The sequence below is a fragment of the Poecile atricapillus genome, chromosome W, assembly GCF_030490865.1.
Source record: "Poecile atricapillus isolate bPoeAtr1 chromosome W, bPoeAtr1.hap1, whole genome shotgun sequence".
NCBI lineage: Eukaryota > Metazoa > Chordata > Aves > Passeriformes > Paridae > Poecile > Poecile atricapillus.
In genome coordinates, this window is record NC_081288.1 from 32,516,721 (window position 1) to 32,537,969 (window position 21,249).

General features: G+C 42.2%; 1 protein-coding gene across 1 annotated transcript in view; it reads right to left on the reverse strand.

Annotated features, from left to right (window-relative positions):
• Positions 1–3,004: 3,004 nt before the first annotated feature.
• Positions 3,005–21,249, reverse strand: part of LOC131592245 (plexin-C1-like) — a 70,015-nt gene continuing 51,770 nt past the window's right edge. Inside the window, exons 22-31 of the mRNA XM_058863639.1 lie at positions 19,395–19,572; positions 18,143–18,246; positions 13,928–13,982; positions 12,866–12,897; positions 12,671–12,778; positions 10,578–10,741; positions 9,989–10,136; positions 8,059–8,199; positions 7,892–7,966; positions 3,005–6,236 (exon numbers count right to left, since the gene is read on the reverse strand). Coding sequence (XP_058719622.1) covers positions 6,132–6,236; positions 7,892–7,966; positions 8,059–8,199; positions 9,989–10,136; positions 10,578–10,741; positions 12,671–12,778; positions 12,866–12,897; positions 13,928–13,982; positions 18,143–18,246; positions 19,395–19,572 — 1,110 coding nt within the window. The 3' untranslated portion in view covers positions 3,005–6,131. The remainder of the gene's footprint in view (positions 6,237–7,891; positions 7,967–8,058; positions 8,200–9,988; positions 10,137–10,577; positions 10,742–12,670; positions 12,779–12,865; positions 12,898–13,927; positions 13,983–18,142; positions 18,247–19,394; positions 19,573–21,249) is intronic.

Here is a 21,249-nt window from a genome sequence, read left to right on the forward strand (position 1 = left end):
AGGAATTGACTGGATGGACACAGCCAGAGAGGGCTCTATGTCCAGGTAGTGGATGGTGATGAGTGGGGTCCCTTAGAGCTCACTTTTGGGACTGATGCTCTTCAGTACCTTCAGTGATGACAGTGAGACGGAGTGCAGCCTCAGCAGCTTTGATGACGGGAAGCTGAGCTCTGCAGTTGGCACATCAGAAGGAAAGGATGTCATCCAGAAGTGGGCCCATGGGAACATTATGTAGTTCAGCAAGTCCCAAGTGCAAGGTGCTGCATCTGGGTAGGGAAAATCTTAAATGTGAGTGTAGACTGGGAAAAGAAGTCACTTGAGAGCAGCCCTGCAGAGGAGTTGGGAGTTCTCATGGATGAAGGGCTGGTCACGAGCTGGCAGTGTGCATTTGCAACCCAGAAGGCCAGTCACAGCCTGGGCTGCAGCAAAAGCAGCATGGCCAGCAGGGCAAGGGAGGCTTCAGGAAGACATTATTCTTCCAGCACCTAAAGGGGCCTATAAAATGGAGAGGGACTGCTTCTATGTCCAGAGAGTGTCAGGACAAGGTGCATTCATTTTGAACTGAAGGAAGGGCAGGCTTAAATATTACAAAGAAAGCCTTTACTGTGGAGGTGGTGAAGCACTGGAACAGGTTGTCCAGAGAAGTTGTGGATGCCCCTTTCCTGGAAGTGTTCAAGGCCTAGTTGGATGGGGCTTTGAGCAACCTATACTAGTGGAAGTTGTGCCTGCCCATGGCATGGGGGGATTGGAACTAGATGATATTTGGTCCTTTCCAACACAAACCATTCTGTGAACTATTGCCAAAGCTTCTTGTCAATAAGGTTAGTTTTTCAGTATTTTTCCATAAAGTCAAAACATTAAATAATCTCAGCACAAGAAACTTTGAAAATTGTTTTTCAAGGTTTGAATTGTTTAAAATTAAACTGACATTTAATATAAAAACTTAAAACTATGTTTTTTAAATCCTTTACCACTTACTTGATAATATTTTCTTACTCCTTCAATGTAAAAGTTAACGTATGTTGCTCTGGGTTGCAGTTTTGATCACTAACAATGCTGTAGTCCACATCTAGGTTGGTATTTTGATGCAGATAAAAAGGATAAAATGAAATTTGAAAAGCTCTGAAAACTTCTATTTGCTACCCTTGACAATGTGCCTCTTGTATTTCTATAATGGGAATAGGCAATAATTGTTTTTTCAATATATTATAGCAGAGATTAGTATAACAAATTGCTTTCACCTTATGTAAGTCTGTATTTGTTCCTACTCTAATTTATCTACAACAAAAATATTTATTCTAGGTTGAATATATTTTTTTTCAGTTCATTATCAGTTCATTATCATTACCACTAAAAGAAATTTGTGAATGATAAATGATTTATCTATATTTTTTTACTCAATAATCCAATAATGATGACTTTCCTGGAATTGCAGGAACTTTTAATCTGGGTTTTCTTTGTATTTGGGTTGTTGTTTTCAAGATACTGTAACAAGAATGTGGGACAGTGTGAATACACTGCAATCTCTTGTGATAGGTTATTTAGTATTGTTAGACTGAAGGAATAGCGAAAGAATGACACTGGTGTTGTCTCAACTCTTCTCTCAGAGGCTGCATTTTTCATTTTCCACAGTGTGTAAGTATAAGGCTTTGTCTTGGCTCCAGCCAGGACAGGGTTAATTTTTACAGTTGGGGGGCGGGGGGCGGGCCGGCCATGACTGGGAGCTGGGGTTATTCTACACCACCTCATTTTCCTGGGTCAGGGGAAGGAGATCCTTCTGGAAGGAGCATGCCAGGCTCCATGTAGTGAGCAATCACGTGTGAGTCGGCCTCCCTTCTAGCCTCTGTCATTAGTATTGTTGCTGTTACTGATCATTTTCTTATCACATGGCTGTTTCCAGTAAGGGGTTCTTATCTCAACCCACGATCTTTACTTTTTCTGCCTTCAGTTCTGCTCTCCACCCCGCCCCAGGGGAGGGGAGGTGAGGCAGTGGGACAGCAGAGCATGGTTTCCAGTGTGTCAGGGGGAGAACTAAATTGGGGAATACCATTCCTGAATCAGGGCTGCACATTCTTGGGGAATTTGTTAAACTTCTCTGAGGAAAACAGTGTAGCTATTAGAAGTAACAGAAGCTATTTCTGCTGCCTCCTGCGGCATGAACTTGTACAAAGTAACTCTGTGCCTGAGCCAGCTTTGCCAAATGGGATGGTCACCAGCATCTACCAGCATGGAACGGTTGCAAAGAGCAGCTGTCGGCAGCTTCATGTTTCTGTCCCCAGGTGCGGCCGTGTCAGCAAGGTGCTCTCTGCTGTCAGGGGGCAGGGGATGTTTATACAAACCAGGTAAGACTTGCAGGGCAGAAAAAGGGTAATAGCAGGAGGAAGAATGATGGTCAGTACTAGGTCTGTTGGCGACCTTTCCCAGTTGGTCTCAGGCTTTTTGTGTGAAAGCTTATTTTCTGTCTCTTAAGCACCTTCTCCTGAAAGAGGGATTATTGGGTTATCATACTTTGTAACACTTTTAGGTTTTTTTAAAGTATTATCACCCTCAGAGTCTAAGCAGTACAGTTGAAGTGCAAATCCTGAAGGCTGTGTTGGAGGTGTGGCAGGCACTGCACCATCAGCCCGTCCTTGGCCTGTTGCTGCTTCCCACAGGTGGGAAGGCAGCTGGGAATCCTCCAGCCCAGGGAATCCCCCTCCATTCGGACTGCAGGAGGTAGCTCACTACTCAGCAGCTGCTGGAGTTTAGACCAGTGTCTCCCCTCCCCAGCATCATCAGATGTTGTACTGTACCGTCCTGTTCCTCTTCCCAGTTTCAGTGTGATGAAAGTGTGCTGTGCTGACCGGCATGGTTCTGTCCTGGAGCCTGGCAGGGCTGGAGCTGCAGCACTTTTTTCTCACCTGATGCCATTCCTTCTCTTACACTCCATTCCTTGCGTGACCTTGCATTGTAACCAGCTGTGTTTGCTTTCTTGTAACCATTTTAAAGTACAGAATCAAACTAACCTCCAAATGCTTTTATTCTAGATAAACCCATACAAACACCAACATGTATTTGTCATTTGCACTTTTTTTAACCATTAATTTTAAACAACAGATTAACTTCTGTACAACAGGAATTACTTTACACATTAGTAAGATTTGACTTCAAACTAGATGACTGCAAAATAATGCTCTGTAAGCTAGTGTTAGAAACACGCTGTTTGCCATAGCAGTTTACCTGTAAACATGGGAAAGTAAATTGAAGAGAAGTTTGCTTTTCATTTCTGAGGATGCGATTAGAACTGTTGTGTTGCCGTAATACCCATAATAGTCAGAGGTGGTTATTTTTCTCTGTGTAACAGTAATGGCAAATTGCAGATACGGAATGTGTGCCAATGTTTTGTGTGCTGACCCAAACCTACCAAAAGAGCCACAATCACTTAATTATACTTCACATCACTTCGTGAGATCCACTTGATGGGTTACAAAGTCCCAGTATGACTTAAAAATGGTTTACTAACAGAGTGACACTGTTTAGGAGGCTTGAATAAAAGGCAATAATCCTATTCCAGGCTGTAGGTAAAGCTACAGGGCCTGCTTCAACACATACTTAATCTCTAGAAATCATTAAAGCTAGTGTAGCAAACAAGCAGTAGTACAAATACAGAATAGGACTGATTTTCATTTCCTCATCAATATAAACACATATAGTGAAGTTCACAGGATCAGACCCACGCAAACAGATTATATTTTACAGCTTTTCAAGCAGAAATGTTGGAGTTGTTTTTTCTGCCTGTACAGAAGGTTACTGTTGAACAAAACTATCACAGTTCATTTGAATGCACTGCCAGCAAACACCTGAAGTAGAAGAGAACTAACTGGAAAGTATCATCCGCTCCTGCCTCTCCTTCAATATCAATTACTGTGCTTTTTCCATTTATTTGATGCTGCTTTAAAAGGTTAGATTAAGAACAGTAAAAATCAAGCCCTTACGTGCAGGTATTCCAAGCTTAAGTGCTAGTCAAGCCACAGTCCACTCCTTTAGGACAGAGGGCAAGATAGGGTAGAGGTGGGTGGGTTTTTTTCCAATTAAAATTGAACTTATCAAAATACATTGTGCCAGGCAGAGAACTGCTGAAAGTACTGCAACATTGTAGTGCAGTGTCCTGAACAAAGCCATACATTCCATCAAGTATAAAGTGTAAACTTAATAGCAAGTGTAAGACTTGAATTAAAAAAAAAAACAAACAAAGCCATCACAGTATGGGTTGGTTGGTGGCTGCCCTCTCTGATATGCAGGAGGAACAACTTGTGCAATCACATGGTAGGGAGGAGGCAGACCAGCAGGACCGTGTTTTTGGGTTTGCTTTTCTCCACAGTAACAGCCCGCACTGCTTCTGCCACAGGTGGCTGGCGTGTGCCGGCACTGGCTGGCCATGGGATTGTGACCAGAGCAGGCAGCATTAGCACCGATGCCTGAGCCCTGGGACTCCTCCAACGCAGCACCGTGTGACCCTCTGTGTGACCTTCCGCTGCCTGGGAGCCCTGCGCAGCTGCCTCTGGCTGCTCACAGCCCCAGCCCTGGCTTTCTGTACCAAGCCTGGGCCATCCGTGCCATTCGCAGCCTATGGCACCTTTCCCGCTGCCAAGGCAGGTGACAGCTCTTCCCTCTCCTGTGGGCCACTGTGCTACACCACTCACCTCCAATGGTATGGAAATGTATCTCCTTGTCATGAGTGCCTTACCTCAAATCTTAAGGGCACGTGACAGCCTCAGAATGTGCCTCCTGTGACTGAATCAGAGTCCATGGTGACAAACCATTTCAGCTCTGTCGTAGAGGGTAGGGTTGTGCTGGTGCTGTAGCAGAGCTGGAGCCACAGCTGCTCCTCTGGCTTTGCTCCGTAGCCACTGCACCACCCTCATCCCGGCAGCACAGCCATGCCCTTGCTTTCCAGCTGGGCCCACTTTAGCCACCAGTGCAAATGTAATGGGCCCCTTCCTTCCAAAATGGCCAAGCCTCAAAATACCCCAGCCAGACTAAGGCAGACAGTTACCCCACCCCAACCCCAGCACGTTTGTATCAGTGTCTCAAACACCAGTCTTTCTGTTCTTAAATCTTATTAAACCAACCTTTGACCTGACCCCCACATGCTGGCTTTAGGCCTGTGAGGCCCTTGTACACAGATGGCAAGGCTGGCCAGGACTGTCAGTGCTGATGCATGGGCTGATCATGCACCTGAGTACAGGTTTGTGCACCAAAGTGCAGCCATCGTCAGCTGCTTCATCAAATCACAACAGTGTCCTGATGCAGTGCGTTTTCAGCTGTGAAGCTGCTCACAAGTGTTTCACAGCTTATTTAAGGATGGAAAGGTCAAAAATGTAAACACAGACTGATGGTGGCTGAATGCCCTTCTCCAAAAGCCTCCCCTCATCTCTTCCCCTCAGTGGTTCGCTTCACTTCGGACATGGAATTTCTAACTTAACAAAGGGAAATCCTACCATGTGGCATTTGGCTTTCCAACCTCAGACCCACTGTGTATACTAAACACGTTTATCCTAAGTGCCACTTTGGTGCCAGGTTGTTGTTGGGTTGTTTTTTCCTTGTGGTGGTTTTTTTTTTGGTTTTTTTTTTAGATTTTTTTTTCTGAACAGGAACCAGCGAACATTTGACTGGAAGGAAGGAAACTGCAGCTGACCCGTATTCTGAAGCCGGAGCTCACTCTCACAGTTTGCCAAGCTGCTGAAAGGATGTGGCGAAACATCAGCCTTTTCTCTTAAAAAAAAGAGGTAAGCAATGTGCAAGTTCATGTGGGCAACTCTGAACTTACAGTGTATTTTGCACATCTCCTATGACCTTATTTTAAAGTAAGCAAAAAGCTTACTAGACGGTATCTTTGACCAAAGGGTTATGTGTGTTCAAGTACCTAAAAATGCTGACCCTGCCAACATTAGGTCACTTTCACATGCCCCAGTGTGAATATGTAACCCTGCCCATATTTCATTCCCAATCGTAGATTACTTGGAATGGTCAGAGTGGAGAAGAGTGTCCAAACGTTTCAAACCCTGTACATATAGTCAGTCAAAACAGTTTTGGGAGCAGTAGCACTAATATAAAATCCCCCACAGTGATGCTGTGAGTCAGTGCTCCGCTCAATGCCATTTGCATTTTTTCTTTTCATCAAATAAGGCTTTTACTTGCTGGAGCTGTTTCTGGACTTCTTCAAACCCCCGTTCTCGCTCAAGTTTGCTGACAATCTGTTAACAATTAGCAAAAGAGAGAATAATTTTTTTAATGCTTATTTTACTTGCTATTTTTTAAAGCCTGCTTTTCTGTACTCTAACAACTACTGACAGAAAAATCCACTCAGTGCCTGCCTATCTGTAAACATTCTTTTCCGACTTTAACACTTTATTTTGGTAGTTTTCCTTTCAAGTCATTCTGATCACAGGATTTGCAACACTTCCACAAAAGAATGACTGAGCCAAGCAAAAAAACTCAAAACAAATTCAACACATGCTCATCTCCCAGAGTGTGAGGCAAGGCCAGTGCTCCAGTTTTTACCCTAGAGAAGATTTGCAAGTGATATTTTATTTCTCTTCCTCTGCCCTATAAGCTGGAGGCAATAAACTGTCTCTTTTCCTCTAACTCACCCACTTGGCTCCAGCCCAGGTGATAGAATGGAGCTGTCTGAAATCTGTGCTGGCAACGATATGCAGGAACAGGTCTCAGTAAACAATGAAAGAGGTTTAGCTGCTCCCAGTCAAAAGCCAGAGTGGGAAGAGCAGAGGGAAGATTTCCTTCTAAGGATGGGCTAAGTTTAGCCAGTACTAGCTTCAAAAAAGCAAAAATGGGGACTAAGACTAGAAAGTACACTGAATTCTCCTGTATCAATCATTTTAATAAGATTAATAAAGGTAATTATTTGTATGATATGAGTATCATCCCAAGCTTGTTTCAAGAGGTGAATATTTGATGCTGAATCCAGATAATTTGAGATGTTAGAGATCAGAAGTGGTAAGCCAGCTAACAGGTGACTGAGAGCTGGATGACTACAGCAAACGCTGGTGCTGTGCTGCTGAGGATGAAAGAGAGAAAGGCCTGGTTGCTGGGAAACCCAGACAACCTGCTGGAAGCATAAGGAGGCCTTCAGGCAACACAGCCCAGCTGGCTCTTATCTGAGTCCCTGCACAGGCACACACAGCCTCTGTTAAGGATGCTGAGCAAAATGGAGTGGAGAATCCTATCATGCAAAGTAGAGGACGGGGATTTTCTTAGAAAGCAGTTTAGAGGTAGCCTGTGACTAAGTACTTTCAGCTGAGAAAAGATTTCTTTTGTTAGTAATAGCAGGGACTGGAAACTATAGCTGTTTCTTTTTAAGAGAAAGACTATTAGAGCAGAGCATTAAGAGGGCTATGATGGGAAAGAAGCAGACACCTCTTGCTGTAAGGCTGTATGCTCCACAGAGGTGTTTGCACTGACTGTTAAACTGAGCCCTGGTGCTACAGTCTAATCTGATTTCTGAACCTCCAGGGAAATGGAGCGTGTGCACAGAAGTTGTGACAGGCATTTACAGAGACTCTGCAAACACAGTTAAAACAAGAAGTCTCGACTATATAGGAACTTCCTCAAAACTGCAGGGATAATGTTATTGCTATTGTCTCTGTGCAATACAGCAGTGACACTACAGGTGCACTAACAAACCTTTGGCCTGTGCCCTCTCGGAGGGGTGGGGGCTCCAGCCGCTCTGGGGGCTGCACTGCTCCAGCCCCTCACAGCTCAGCAGAAGCAACAGCCTTGGCTGCATTAAGGAGGGGCTGCCTCTGGAATGGCACCCAGCAGGTCACACATCCCTTGGTTACTGTGTCAAGTCCCACATTAAAGATTAAGCAGAAATTACAGATGTGCTTACCTCATCATAGTATTTCACTATGTATTTGCAGATTTCAAACAAGGCCACTTTCTCATTAAATTCATTTTCATGTTTCTAAAACAGACACAGTTCTGGTCAGATATTTCTCCTTTAAAAAAACAAAACTTAACATGAAAGCAAATGAAGCTGTTGCCTCTCAACCATACCTTAGATTCCTGAGCTAGAAATTCTTCAACCTCTGCAGTGGTCAATGGAGGCAGATCCCTGATGGCTTTGTAGTACGCTTTCACCTCCTTCTTGTAGAGTGGAATGTCTTTAGCATAGAGAAGTTTATTTGTTGGTGCTTCCTTAAAAGAAAAAATTTGAAGCCTTGTAACTTTTCGCAGCACAGATTTCCTAAGGTTCCACCTCCACATGGTTAATTGCATCTAATTGTGTCTGTGTGACTCATTTTTCTTTGCTGTGGTTATATGCAAGGAACCAAGGTTATGAAACAAAGATGCAAACCAGAGGCAGGACCTCACTAAGTGTCTTGTGTTTCATGACAGTTGCTGTGTAATTATTTCTATTGACATCTTCAGTTCCTCCTTACAGATCCTTAGACCTGAAAGATTGTGAAAGCTGAACCAAAGGGCCTGAGGCTGATACCCTATTTACATACAGGATTCAGCAGTACTGCTGAAAGGAAGTTCCCCAGCAGTGATACACCAGAGTGTCTTGATAGATGCTGTCCTGGCAGATGTTCCCCTAAATCTCTTTGGTCCCTTCTACTCTTTTCCCTCAAGGCTTTGAGAGCATGGAGAGCTGACTGCCAGACATGCACAGCCAAACGGATTTTTTTTTTTCATCCCAGGACTTCAACAATCCAGGTCAGCACTGACCAATCTGGGAGCTTTAGGCTCATTCGAGGAAGTAAGCGATGCTTGTGATAGGAGCCAAAGCCTCACTTGGAAAACTGATTTTCAGAATGTAAAAGTGGGGGTTGGTAGTTTCCTGTTTAAGTTCTGGGCAATAAATGACACAACCATGTGATATCATCACCACTGTTTCCAGTGTGTGGAATGAAGTAACTTAAATGTTTGTTTTCTAAATGGCTAAAAGATGCTTCAAGATAAAAACCTAAAAATCATAAAAGTAAATATGATTTAGTACTAAAAGGTCACAAGATGTTTACTGCATTGCAAACCTTTAGCAAGTTTCAGCACCCCTTTTCAAATAGCTTACAGGAGCTATTGTTTCAACAATACTGCACAGTGTGTTTTAAGTACAGAAACCTAACAACAGCTCATTTGCAGTTTTTCCATCAATGAAGTGATGTGATTAGCTTTAATTTATGGTACTTCACTCCTAAAGTAAGATAAATAACCACAAATTTTCTATTTACCTTTAACAGATGAGCAGTTGGATTAGATCACATAGGATATTAGTCCATTTTTATATAAATTCTTTTAGGCTAAAAAGTCTCTAGCCTGTTTTTTTTTTTTTTTTTGGTAGTATGAGCCTGAACAAAAGCTTTCTGCTTTGATCCAACAAAAGGAAAATACCTTGGAAAAAAATGAAGTATTTCTGATCCCCAGAGTTCTGGACACTATACTAAAGAATTTTTGAATGTAAGATTCCTGAATTTGTTGTTCCAGCAAATAATTTTGCATATAAAAAGGGAGCAGCTAATATATGTGAAAGGAACTGTTTCAAACTTCAGAGGTCTTTCAGTATTCTTACAGTTTCCACTAGCTTATTGTGTGAGTTTTCTGCACACTGCTGTGTGGCAGACAAAATTTGGACTACTTATCAAATAGTGTTAATACTTTTAAGGCCTTTGTTTAAAACTACATTAAAACCTTAAAATTTCCACCTTCTGCCACCTATTGTGTAAACACACTGTGCAGAACTGAACTGCAGAGAAAACAAGCAGCAGTTAGCTATAAATAAAGCGTTCTCATAGCTTTATCTGTCTACTGGTGAATTCTTCATAATCTCAGGAGACAGAGCAAAGAGGAATAAAAACCCAGTTTAATTAGGCCCCTGACAATTCTGCCCCCAATATCAGCAGATCCAGGATTTCATCATCTTAATCATTATACAGCTGAAAAAGAGATCAGTTGAGAAAGTAGAAGACTGGAGGGGCAGCATTACCTTCCCCAGTGTCTGTTCTGCAAGAGAAAAGGCATCCATGAAAGCTTGTGCGATTACAGACAAACAGCCATCTATGTGAGAAGTCTTCTTAATATCAAAGACAAACTGGGGATTCTTCAGTATGTTCACCCAGAAGCGAAGAGGAAGACTAGACAGGAGGAAGAACAAACATCTTTAAAATCAACCACTCAAGTAGCACAACTGCTTTAAAATGGTCCTTGATTGCAACTGCACTCATGGAACAAAGCACATACCTGGCTGCTTCTTCACGCTAACGAAAGGGGTCAGAGAACAAAGGCTACAGAGCAAACACATCTGTCAGGCACCCAGCTTCAAATAATGCTCTCAATCTGCAGCTACTTCTTTCAGAGTGTGAAGTCGATGTGCAGACTGCACAGATCTGGAAGCTCTGGTGGTTTGTGTTGTATTAAATCAATACACTAAAGTTACTGTTATCCACAAAGCCAGACCACATCTTATTCCCAGTCATGCCCAAATCTTATTCTTCTGATCACACATGACACATACCATTTTTGCAACTACATTTTCAGAAAGCACACACATCCCTGCATAGATGCCATGGGTATACCTGTTAGTTTTCCATATGTGGACCACATCAGGATCAGTAATTTTTTTGCTCTCGGCCTGGGCATCCAAAAAGTCAAAAAAGTACTTGATGGCAACTGGTGCTTTATTGTTGGGTAAACTCCAAATGCTCCTGAAGAGCTTTTCAACAACTGAATGAATTGCAACCTGAAAAGCAACAAAGTTAATATTTTGTTACTATTACACGAGAAAAGAACAGGATATTTTACCTCAGAAAGCTGTGTGCCCGGAGATACATAGAAATTACAATGTGCTTGTGGCAAACATCAAGGCAAACAAGACAGTAATAAAAATGAAATTAAAATACACCACAATGAGCTCCTTCCATATCTCACATGTCCTGTTGCTCTGCTTACAGGAGAATCATGGTGAACTCTGTAATAAATCACAGGTGGGAAGAACCACTTGGGCTAATAAAGACAACATCAACTCTTGGGATCCTGTTGCCACTGTTGCTAAAAGCATTTGGAATTTGTGACTGGAATTAAGAGGGAGGTGAGAAAAAGCTGTTTAGCCAGTTTCCTAGGGCACTGGTCTTCCAGGTGCCATCTGTGACACATGCTCAACACATGTGCTCATCAACACTTCACAGCCAAGTGGCTCTGGCACTTCATCTAATTCTAGGATAACAGCTTTGGGTGCTATAAGACACTAATATTAGAGAGAAGAACTGAAAACTGGGTATTTCTGATACAAAAGTGAAGATATTTGGCTCACAAAAGGAAGGGTTTGGTTGCTGCTGCACTCACTGACATAATCAGAGAGTATTCATAAGTAAAGGCAAATAACACACTGTTTTGTGCTTTTTTTCTTCACATCTGTTCTGAAGCTCCTTCAGCCCAATCTTCTCTCGACAAGAAGGATTTAAGCATATCCCAGGGCCTTGATGAACAGGGCCAGTTCATTTCATGTGGTAAACTCTGCAGTTGTCTGTGTGCATGTATGGGAGAAAAGGGAGCAGAGACAGAGATGGTGAGATGCAATTTCCTTTAGTGCACAGCCTCTATAATGAGAGGAATTTCACAGCAAAGGATATCACAGCTCTCATGTTCAGGGAAGTGTCCTGCTTCGGAGAAGGAGATGATTAATTTAAAGCCCTTTAAAAGAACTGTTTCTAAAAAGCCTGATCTTTTCTTCTATGCCTTAGTCTTCCACCATAAGACATTACTGGTTTACTCCAGCATTTCCTGAGGGCTCATGATAGTTTTCACAGGTAATGAGAAATGACCATCTTCAATCTCACTTTGGGGACTGTCCCAAATTACTTCAGATGCTATCAACAACCTAATTAATGATTTTTAGATTTTTAAATGCAAGAAGGCTATCATCATCATCCCTTCAGGCCTCTTGCACAGTTCTCAGTGTTGTGCACCCATTAATATTTTATGCAATATGCTGTTGGTAAAAGTTTTCTAACCATTTTGAGTAAGTCAGAAACAAGATGACGGTACCAGAGGGAGTGGGCAGGACTTATTCCTAAGTAATGCACATTGTAAAAATTAGGTAGTTATATTATAAATCCTAAGGACCTTTCTTTAAAAATTAATCTAAAGTTAAAAAATAATTAAAAATTAATATTAATATTAAAATAATTAAAATATTTTGAATGCCTAATCTAAAACCTTGACAGATTATTTCATTTTGTGGGCATTATCTTGTGAAACTCAGGCTTCATAAATTGTCTCTAAGCTGGAGTGAGAAGATTGTTAACTGAAAGCTGTCATTCCAGAGGGGTTCATTCTCACTCTATGGAACTCTGGTAAACCTCACTTTCCATAAGCTAAGTAACAACGTTTTTTTTTAAACGTGAGAAAAACGTTGTGCTTACTGAGGAGATACCATGTGTAATCAGACAATTTTAGAACTCTAGTATTAGGAAACCTGAAATGTGCCTGTCTTTGCAAATGGTCATACCCCATAGTTAGCACAGTGATTTTTATACGCTATCTTTTAATTTAACATTTGATTTACACACAGGAAGTCTTGCACAATTTCTGGTTTAATTTGTGTTTCTGTTATGCCGAACTAGCCAAGCCAACATCAGCCCTCCCGCAAAATACAGCCTTTACAGTTTACCTTGGTTGACAAAAGTTTTGTGAGATACATTTCTTTCACTTTGAATTTTTGCTTTCCTTTGTGACCTGCTCCCTTCACATCTTTGTTTGCTTCTGAGTCTGGTAAAATCTGTCATGAAGAGATTAGAGAGATTACACAGATCCAAATACAGCTCAGTATTAAATCTACCATTAGCAGTGTAATGATTCAACTCACCAAATGACAGTGTTCATCTGAGTAGTCCACATCTAAACAACAAAAGCAGAGAGCAAACAGCCATTAATAAAACACAGCTACAAGCTTGTGAGTTCTGCTGAGCTCTGGGCTGTGCAGCAGGGTGCATCCAGGATGCCAAGCAAACAGTCAGTGTCATCCTTTCCTGCCTGCAGTGTGGGGGAAGCCTCTGAGAAATGCACAGACCCTGTGCACCTCTCTAGTGCCAACCTGTAGTTTGGACCACTACGCTACGGCATCCTATCTGCTGCTGGGGTAAGCTGGCAGCAATCACAGCTCCTCTGAAAGGAGGACAAGATGAGATGATTGCAGTGGTTTAAGTCTCTGAGAGTGCTGAGTGAAGGTGGGCTGAGGTCAGGCTTGAACACAACGGCTGGGAACAGACAATCTCAGTTTTGCTGAGGGAGAGGCCACCCCAGTGAGATACACGTTTCTCCTACTTTGATAATAAGGAAACACATGTTAGGAGTGTGTTTCTTCACAGGGGCTACAGAAAGCTCTCTCCTCATGCACCTTCTGGGTGGGAGCAACCTGCATCACAGGGCTAGGTGAGATGTACTGGCCCCCTGTAAGCACCCTTTATCTCCTGACATGCTGTTGAGAGAGCCAAGTCGAAACTTGCAGAAACAGTCAAGAGAATAAGGAAAATTACCAAACACTGGGGTTTTTATCATTCATGTTTCTGGACAGTGCAGCACTATGTCTGTGATGCACAGTTCTGGCCGCCAGGGAGAAAAAGACATGTTCCCTCTCTTTGTGTCACCTGGGCTTCCCTGTCCTGCTTTCCTGCCTATGAGCCTGTATCTCTAAGCAATCATTTGCTGAGGACTGTAAGCCCTTCTGTCCTTCTTTCCTTTGCCTTCATTTCTCCTTTTAGGCCCACTGTGCCTGCCAGAGGCCCAGAGCCAGGACTCTTAATTTGGCTCAACAGTATCAAAGCACCAATTTCTCTGACCTCCTATTGACCAAGATCTCACAGCTCAGTTCTCTGCATTCCCAACCATTCTGCACTGAAGTTTAAATAGGTCGCAGTCCCTTTGTTACCTGATCGGGTATTTGCCTTCTTTTTGAAGACTTTTATGGTTGCTCCATTTGAAATCTGAAAGAAAAAACAAACAAATCACGCTGAAACAAAAGTGCTTAGAACTCACAAAAGCCTCAGTTTCATTTCCTCTGTCCCTCATCCTATGGCAGTGCAGGACAGCCCTCTACTCTACAGTGTGCACGGCAAGCACAGGCAGTAGCTGAACTTTCTCAGCATTACCCAGCCAGATGAGAAGGCACCTCTTCCAGTGCACCAACCTTGAAGATCTTTCCCTTCCTTCGATTTTTCTGGTTCAGCCCATACGTGGACATTTTCATTTTCATGTACTGCTCTATGCTGTTTCTTGCATCCATTTTTTTACAGATTGCTCAGACTAAATTCTCTGCATCCACTGCCATAGGATCTTATGGGAAGGTGAGGCAGAGAGGTGCACACAAAGGTGAATTCTCTTCTGGCCCCCTTTCTTTCAGCTCAGTCTGTTCTACCTATGTCCTGTGGAGGGGGCACTTTGAGGGTTTAGCCTGGTGCTCCCAAGAACTATTTTCAAACTGAGCAAAATATTTATACACCGTAAGATCAAGATCTGTATCTTACCATCTTGGGATTTCTAGGAAAAAGGTATCTCCTCTTTCCCTGAATTTATAGTGTTGCCAGGATGTTACACATTATCTTTAAAACAAACTGGCAAGCCATGCTTTTATTGTCAAAGAGTAACTAAAAAATGGCTCCCACTGAGAACTACACCACTGCTCTGCTATCAAATGTTGAGTCTTGCCAAGTTCTAGTGTACTTGCCTCTATAATTACAAAAACAACCGGCCAGTTCTAGGAAGGGATCTCTGCCAAAATAATTTAAGTGTTTTTTAAACCTTGGCAGCCAGCCTGGTGTGAGAAACCAGTTTAAACATTAAGATACTCTATCAAAAGCTGTGTCTTGTGCCAAAAAAATCTGCACTCACATTTGCTCCTGGAAAGTAAATGCAATCTATTTTATGATTTTTTTGCAGAGATTCCATCTATCATACAGACTTTCAGAACTATTTTAGACAGCACAGAACACTTGAAAAACACACTACAAATAGGAATATGCTCTAAGGCTAGCTTGTGAGGGGATACAGACACCCAGACAGTCCTCCTACTTGGCCTTGAAGACAGATAAACAAGAACAGTGCTACCCAGCAAGTTACCCCCCTCCCGGAGCAATGTGGGCCACATGCTGCCTCCATTCCCTCCCCAAGAAGTAGGAGGGCAGCTCAGTGCTGAAATGTGTTGAGTTCTGTCCTGAGGGAGATGGGCAGAGCTCAGAGGGAGAACCGTGCTTCCCTCCAGGAATCGGAGGCATTGCTGCAGAGCAGCCATGACCAAAGCCTGCACACTAGGTTTTATTTTTGGGACAAATTATGCTTTTAGCAGTGAGTAGACTATGCTTTTTCCTTTCTTTGTCATTACTGCAGCAGCCATACTTGCTGGTTTTTTCAGTGTGATCCAATTAAAATAAAAAGAAACCAGGAAACCCTTATTTTTGCATCTTGCTGTCTAAATCACTTGGTCCTATGGACACCTCAAAAGATCTTTGCTTTGTCAGGTGTGTTATTGAGGGGGACAAACAGGGAGAGAGAGATCTCTTCCAATCCAGACAACATGGAATACAGCTACTTTTCAAAAGGGAAGACATGGTAGTTTGGCTCTCTGCCTCTTGTTCCCTAGGCCTCCTGTCCTCACTGTAATCCAGTCCTTGCCAGTGAGCTCCCAGGATCAAACTCAGTTACACTCCATGGGGCCCTGCCTGCTCCTGGAACGGGTGATACTTGTATCAGTTGGGAAACTGGAGATCTGTGACTGGACAGCACATCTGAGAGTGACTGCCCAGCTCTCTTCTTGTGTGGGGAATAAGATGTCAAGATAATTAGCAACTTTCTTGTCACGGCTTGTGGTTATTCTCATGGATGTGATAGTACAGACCTCATAAATAAACCTATCAATAAACCTCCTAGGAACCAAAAAATTAGAGAAAAAGTAGCACACAGGCCAGAGGCATAGGAGAGTCTAACAGGACAGTGGATTTTTTTCTCTTCACAAACACTACACAGAAGTGCAAATATACCATTCTTGCAGTGTAGAAACTAAGACTACATTTTCAAGATCGATTGGTGACTCTGGAACCTTGAGAACACAATCCTCGTGCTTCAATGTCTTAAAAAGATTTGATGGCACTTCCCAATTTTGAACATCTGGTTACTTTCCAGCATTTAAGGCTGGCAAACAAAAAGAAAAATTCAGGCTCATTCCAGAACTCGAGGCAGTGTTGAAATATAAGTTGGAATTTCTCAGGCAATGTTACTGCCCTCACAGAATGTATGCAATGTTCCTTTTTCCTGCTATCTAGATGCTTTTGATTCTTTTTTGCATCAATATGCATATACAAGAAAATAAACGAGATATGCTAATGGCTAATACTTGCCACTAAGCCACTGCCTAAAACACCACTGAGTTTTTGTCTAAAATGTACATTATTTTGTCAGTGCCAGAAAATGTGAACTAAAATACTGAAGAGACATGCAGTGCAATTTCCATAAGGCAGCTGCTAAGCTATAATTAGTGTAGTTACAGCTTTGCAAAAACAACTGAGCCTCCTACCTAACTTGCATCTGCAAGAAACCCTTGCCTGCAGAAACCTCAGACAAAACATGGGCTGGGACAAAGATACCCAGGGATGACAGAGACCACTGGAGCAGACTTATTTGCCATGAGGTCTGACATCCATAAGCCACAGTATGCCATGAGCTCCAGACGTGCAAAAGGCGGCTGGAAAAAGCAGAGAGCACCTGCAATAGCTGCCTGTGGTAAAGTGGGCAGGTACACATTAGACAGAAGTTCAAACACCTAATCTAATTCAAATCTAAGCTGACCTTTGCTGCACAGGCTCAAACTGCAACACTACAATGTCCTAATTTGTACAAAATCTCTACAAGTGCAGTGGAGGAGGTCACATGTTCATCTATAGATTCAAGACAGGCACAGGAAAAGCCACTGGATGATGACTCGGGACATCTGCGATCACTGCTGACCCCTGTGAGGTAAGGAGAGCACAAATGCCTACAGAAATCTGTAAAGTGACTCCAGATGAGCTTGCTTTGCATCTAAGCAGCCTTGTCCTCTGCCCAGGATACAAAGTCCTGCTAGGGATCCTTGTTTCTCTATGGATGGCACAGTATTTGCTCATGCAGACAGCAACATGTTCCATGTTGGCTCAGGTTCCTCACCACCATACTGCACTGCACAGCACAAACCTACAGCAGCAAAACTTTTAAATAAATAAAAATTTATGAACATGTTAAGAGCCAGAGTTTCAAATACAATGAGGCATGAGGAAAGATCTGTAAAAGCACTCAGCATGATAACATCAATTTCCAAAATCTATCTGTAAGCATCATGTGTGAACTTTCATATCACCTGAGGCAAATCACCTGCTGCACATTTCCCTCCAACATTTCACTTTCTATTTTGACTGGTGTCACTGAAAACTCCTTAGAGGAGTAATGCTGCTTGCTATGCTTTCCCAGTATGCTACACCCAGGAGGGTTCTGCCACCAATTGCAGTTTTGTGTGTTGTTGCAATGATGGACAGATTATTGCAGCATTGCAAACAACTGCTTTATAGGTACAACTGGAAGCAGAGGGGAAGACTTACGGTACAAGTGCCAACAGCAGATGGAAGCAGAAACAGAGAGAGAAAAAGGCAAGGAGATTGACACAGGAGGTATCAAGAAAAGAGGGAGAAAAGCCATCAATCCTTTTTATTCTGACTCGCAATGAGATTTCAGTAGAAATTTCAGAGAAGTATCAATACTGCCAGTTCAGATAATCAAAATATGAGGTGGGATGAGGTAAACAGTTGCTCATGGTGCAATAAAAACTCAACAGTAGAGACTCAAAAAGACCCAAGGCAATGTTCATAGCTGGAAATCAGATTCTGTTTTAAATTACATGCTTGACAGAAGTAACAGTTTACCTGATATGTTTGAACCAAGCAACCCTGCAACAAGGAAACCTCTGAAAAGTAACAGAAATCATGACTCATTGGCAAGAACCGTTGTTTGCCACACAATTCTTTCCTTCTGTTGATGCTCAGCTATGACTTCAAGCTGTGCAGATCACATTTGAGAGCTGTGGAGAAACATCATCTCAACTCATTGGTCTGGCTTCTGTGCTTACCTCATAATGACCGATGGTATTTAGCTTCCTTATCCCATCCTCCATCACCTCTGAGGAACCATCAATATCCAACAACTCTCTTTGCTGCTCCTCAGACACAAGTTCTGCAGTATGACAGCAACAGAAAACAATTACACCCCAATGGCATTCTCACTGTACAGATATTTGTAAAGAAAAACAACACCTAACTATTTTTGGACCAGTGACTCCCAACCGAGCTGCTTCTCTCTATCCTTGTGCTAGGTCACATGAAAGTGCACTCCCACACTTCTGATTCCTTTTCTGGGGTGACAGCCTGGGTGGTTTCCCTTTCAGCAGGTTTTGGTGCTTTAGGGCAGTTTTCGGAGGTGCTTTCACCTAATCACTATTATGTCGCACAAGCCTGACTAGAAGACTAGAAGAAAAGTTCCACATCTAAGAGATCACTAAAATGAGCTGTACAAGACTGACATAGTATTTGTGAAGGGTGGTCAGGCACTTGTAAAGGATATAGACATCAAGACATCAGATATAAAAGTAAATTATGAGCATTTTCCAACACAGAGTCTGAGAAGGTGAGGAAGTATAGGCATCTTGGGGAGCAAGTCCAGGAGGTGACAAATGCCTAGAATATAGAATTTGTCAGGTTTCCCACTAGGATACGTAGGAAGTGGTATGGTGGTGGTAGCTACAGGCCTTGGGCTCTTGAAAACCCAACAAGAAAGGTGGTTTGACTCATCTACTGGAACAGCCTTATTTACATCTGTAGATACTGTAGGTGACTTTGTGAGTCACAGGCGAACTATTATATAAATCTAATCTGACTATAAATAAGATTTATTTGAAGGCTCTTCTGATCAAGGGTAATGTAGGCCTGTAGGAAGGAAGGAAGGGAGGTAGGAGGAATAGTAGATCGGGACTAAAATACTTGATAATCATGATGTCATCTTTTCCACTGATAAAATGTGACAATCAGCTGTACTTAGGTGGACAGGCCAGCCCCAGAAAAGGAATAGAAAAATTGTATAAGCATAATAAATAACATCTGTTTGTTAATTGCAATGCTTAAATCCTTGGAGAAGTGAAGCAGATACAGCTCCAGTGTTCTAACTGGTAACAAATGATCTAGTTTTTGCCTCAAAATTCCTCATGAAAGCTATGTTCTGTATGAACTCTGAAAAGAATCAAAGCCAAAGGTAGGCATTCCTAATAAGAAAACTCCACAACAGACCAGTAAACTACATGAATATACAACATAGTGACATTCTCTTACCAAGACCAATTTCATCCAGCTGAAGACCATAGAGAAAGCCATTCTTATTAAAGAAAGCCTGAAGACTCTTCTCCTTGGCTTGGCCTATGGTGTCGCAGTCCAGAACATTAACTTGAATAGTTTGACAGGCATCTCCACTCTCGTTTTCTGGGATTTTTTCAAAGATAATGTTCACCGTCTGAGGAAAGAAACATGTTATTCTGATTTACAGGGAACACCTGGCAAAGGAAATCTACAAACTCCTGAGAGATTTTCAGCACCTGAGAGATTTTCAGCATATTTATTAATAATGCTGTTTCAAATAAAGATTGTTAGAAGGAATTACACAAAGAAGCTTTTAGAATTATTCCTGTTTAAAAAAATGAAAAAAGAAAGATATATATAGCTATATATTTCCAAGAATGTATTTTGTCTTCTGTTTTTGTGCAAATGTATTTCAGTGAATTACAAAAAAAACAACAAGAGACGACGAAGAATTACAATGCATGTTCTAAAAAAAGCAGATCTTTTATGTAAAATGAAAGCCTTAACAGCAAAACTGTAAGTGACAAGAGATCTGATAAGGTTGCTGAGTAAGTAGGCATGGTAAGCATGATTGATTCTGAGTGGATAGAAAGCAGTGTTAAAATGCATATTTACACCAGCAGATTATGCTGAGTGCCTTATATCACACAGAAATACACCTCCCCTGGAGGTGTCAGCATCTGTCTGTGTACAGCCCTGTCTCTGGAGGCAGCACAGACAGGGCTGCCACAGAAGCAGTGAAAAGAGAGCATGTTGCAGCAGATAGACTCCAAAGTGGTACAGATCTGCACAGAAAAGTGCATAGTGTTCTGTTAGTTGTTATTTCAGGTCAAATACCTATGTCTGGTTACAGTACCCCTATCCTTTAGCTCACAGCTACTCTTAGCTGGGACACAACTCCTCTGCTAGGCTGCACAGGAGCTGAGTAGGGGCTAGAAGGAGGTGCCAGTGACACTGAGTGACCATCTCCAGGGAATGTTTTTTTTTTGTCAGGTCATATTTCTGATCAGGTCAAGCAGATTAACTGCTAGAAGGCAGGGAATCAGGGATGAGCACAGAATTGCTACTGCCAAGCAATAACATCGAAAATTTCCAGTGCCACAGCCTGCTCTGTGCAGTAAAATCACTGTCCAGCTACATGGATACAGATGTTCTGCTGGAGATGTCTTGGGACAGAATTAAAACCCGTGTTTTAGGTGCCAGCACTTAACTGCAAGTGGCATAGGAAAATAAATGTACTCAAACCATTCTGTCTGCTGAACGGTTCTGGTATAACATTTATCTTCTGACTAAAATGAGAGGTCTGCAGGTGTGACTCTGTGAAGGACTGAGCATTAAAACAGGAAGCAAGTAAACCATTTTTCTTCTCTGCTGTCATGTGAAGGAAAGAACTTCTGTCCATGTTGTTGCAGGGACAACTTTTCTATCTTCTTAGAAAAAGAGGTAGTTATTAATAGTTCTAGAATAGTATTTTCTGCTTATTACACAGCAAGAGCTGTGTAATGTGTAATTACAACAGCCAGGTTAATTACCAGGTTGCTGGTAAAAAAAAAGTAGTCCAATGCAACAAAAATTGACTTTACTGTCTCTACAGAAGCAAAGGGAGTATTAAAAACAGGGTTGCATAACTATGAACATCATGATTTAAGAAAGACTAGGATGTAACTGAAGTAATAGGGAACAACTTGATGAGGACACTGAGACATTTAATTGTGAGGAAAAGGGGTCCATGGAAAGGACAGATGGAACAAGAGACAAGAATATGTGGGAATTGCAGTCAGAGAAGCAGACTGGACACCATGCCTCAGGTTGGGATTTCATGCAGAAAATT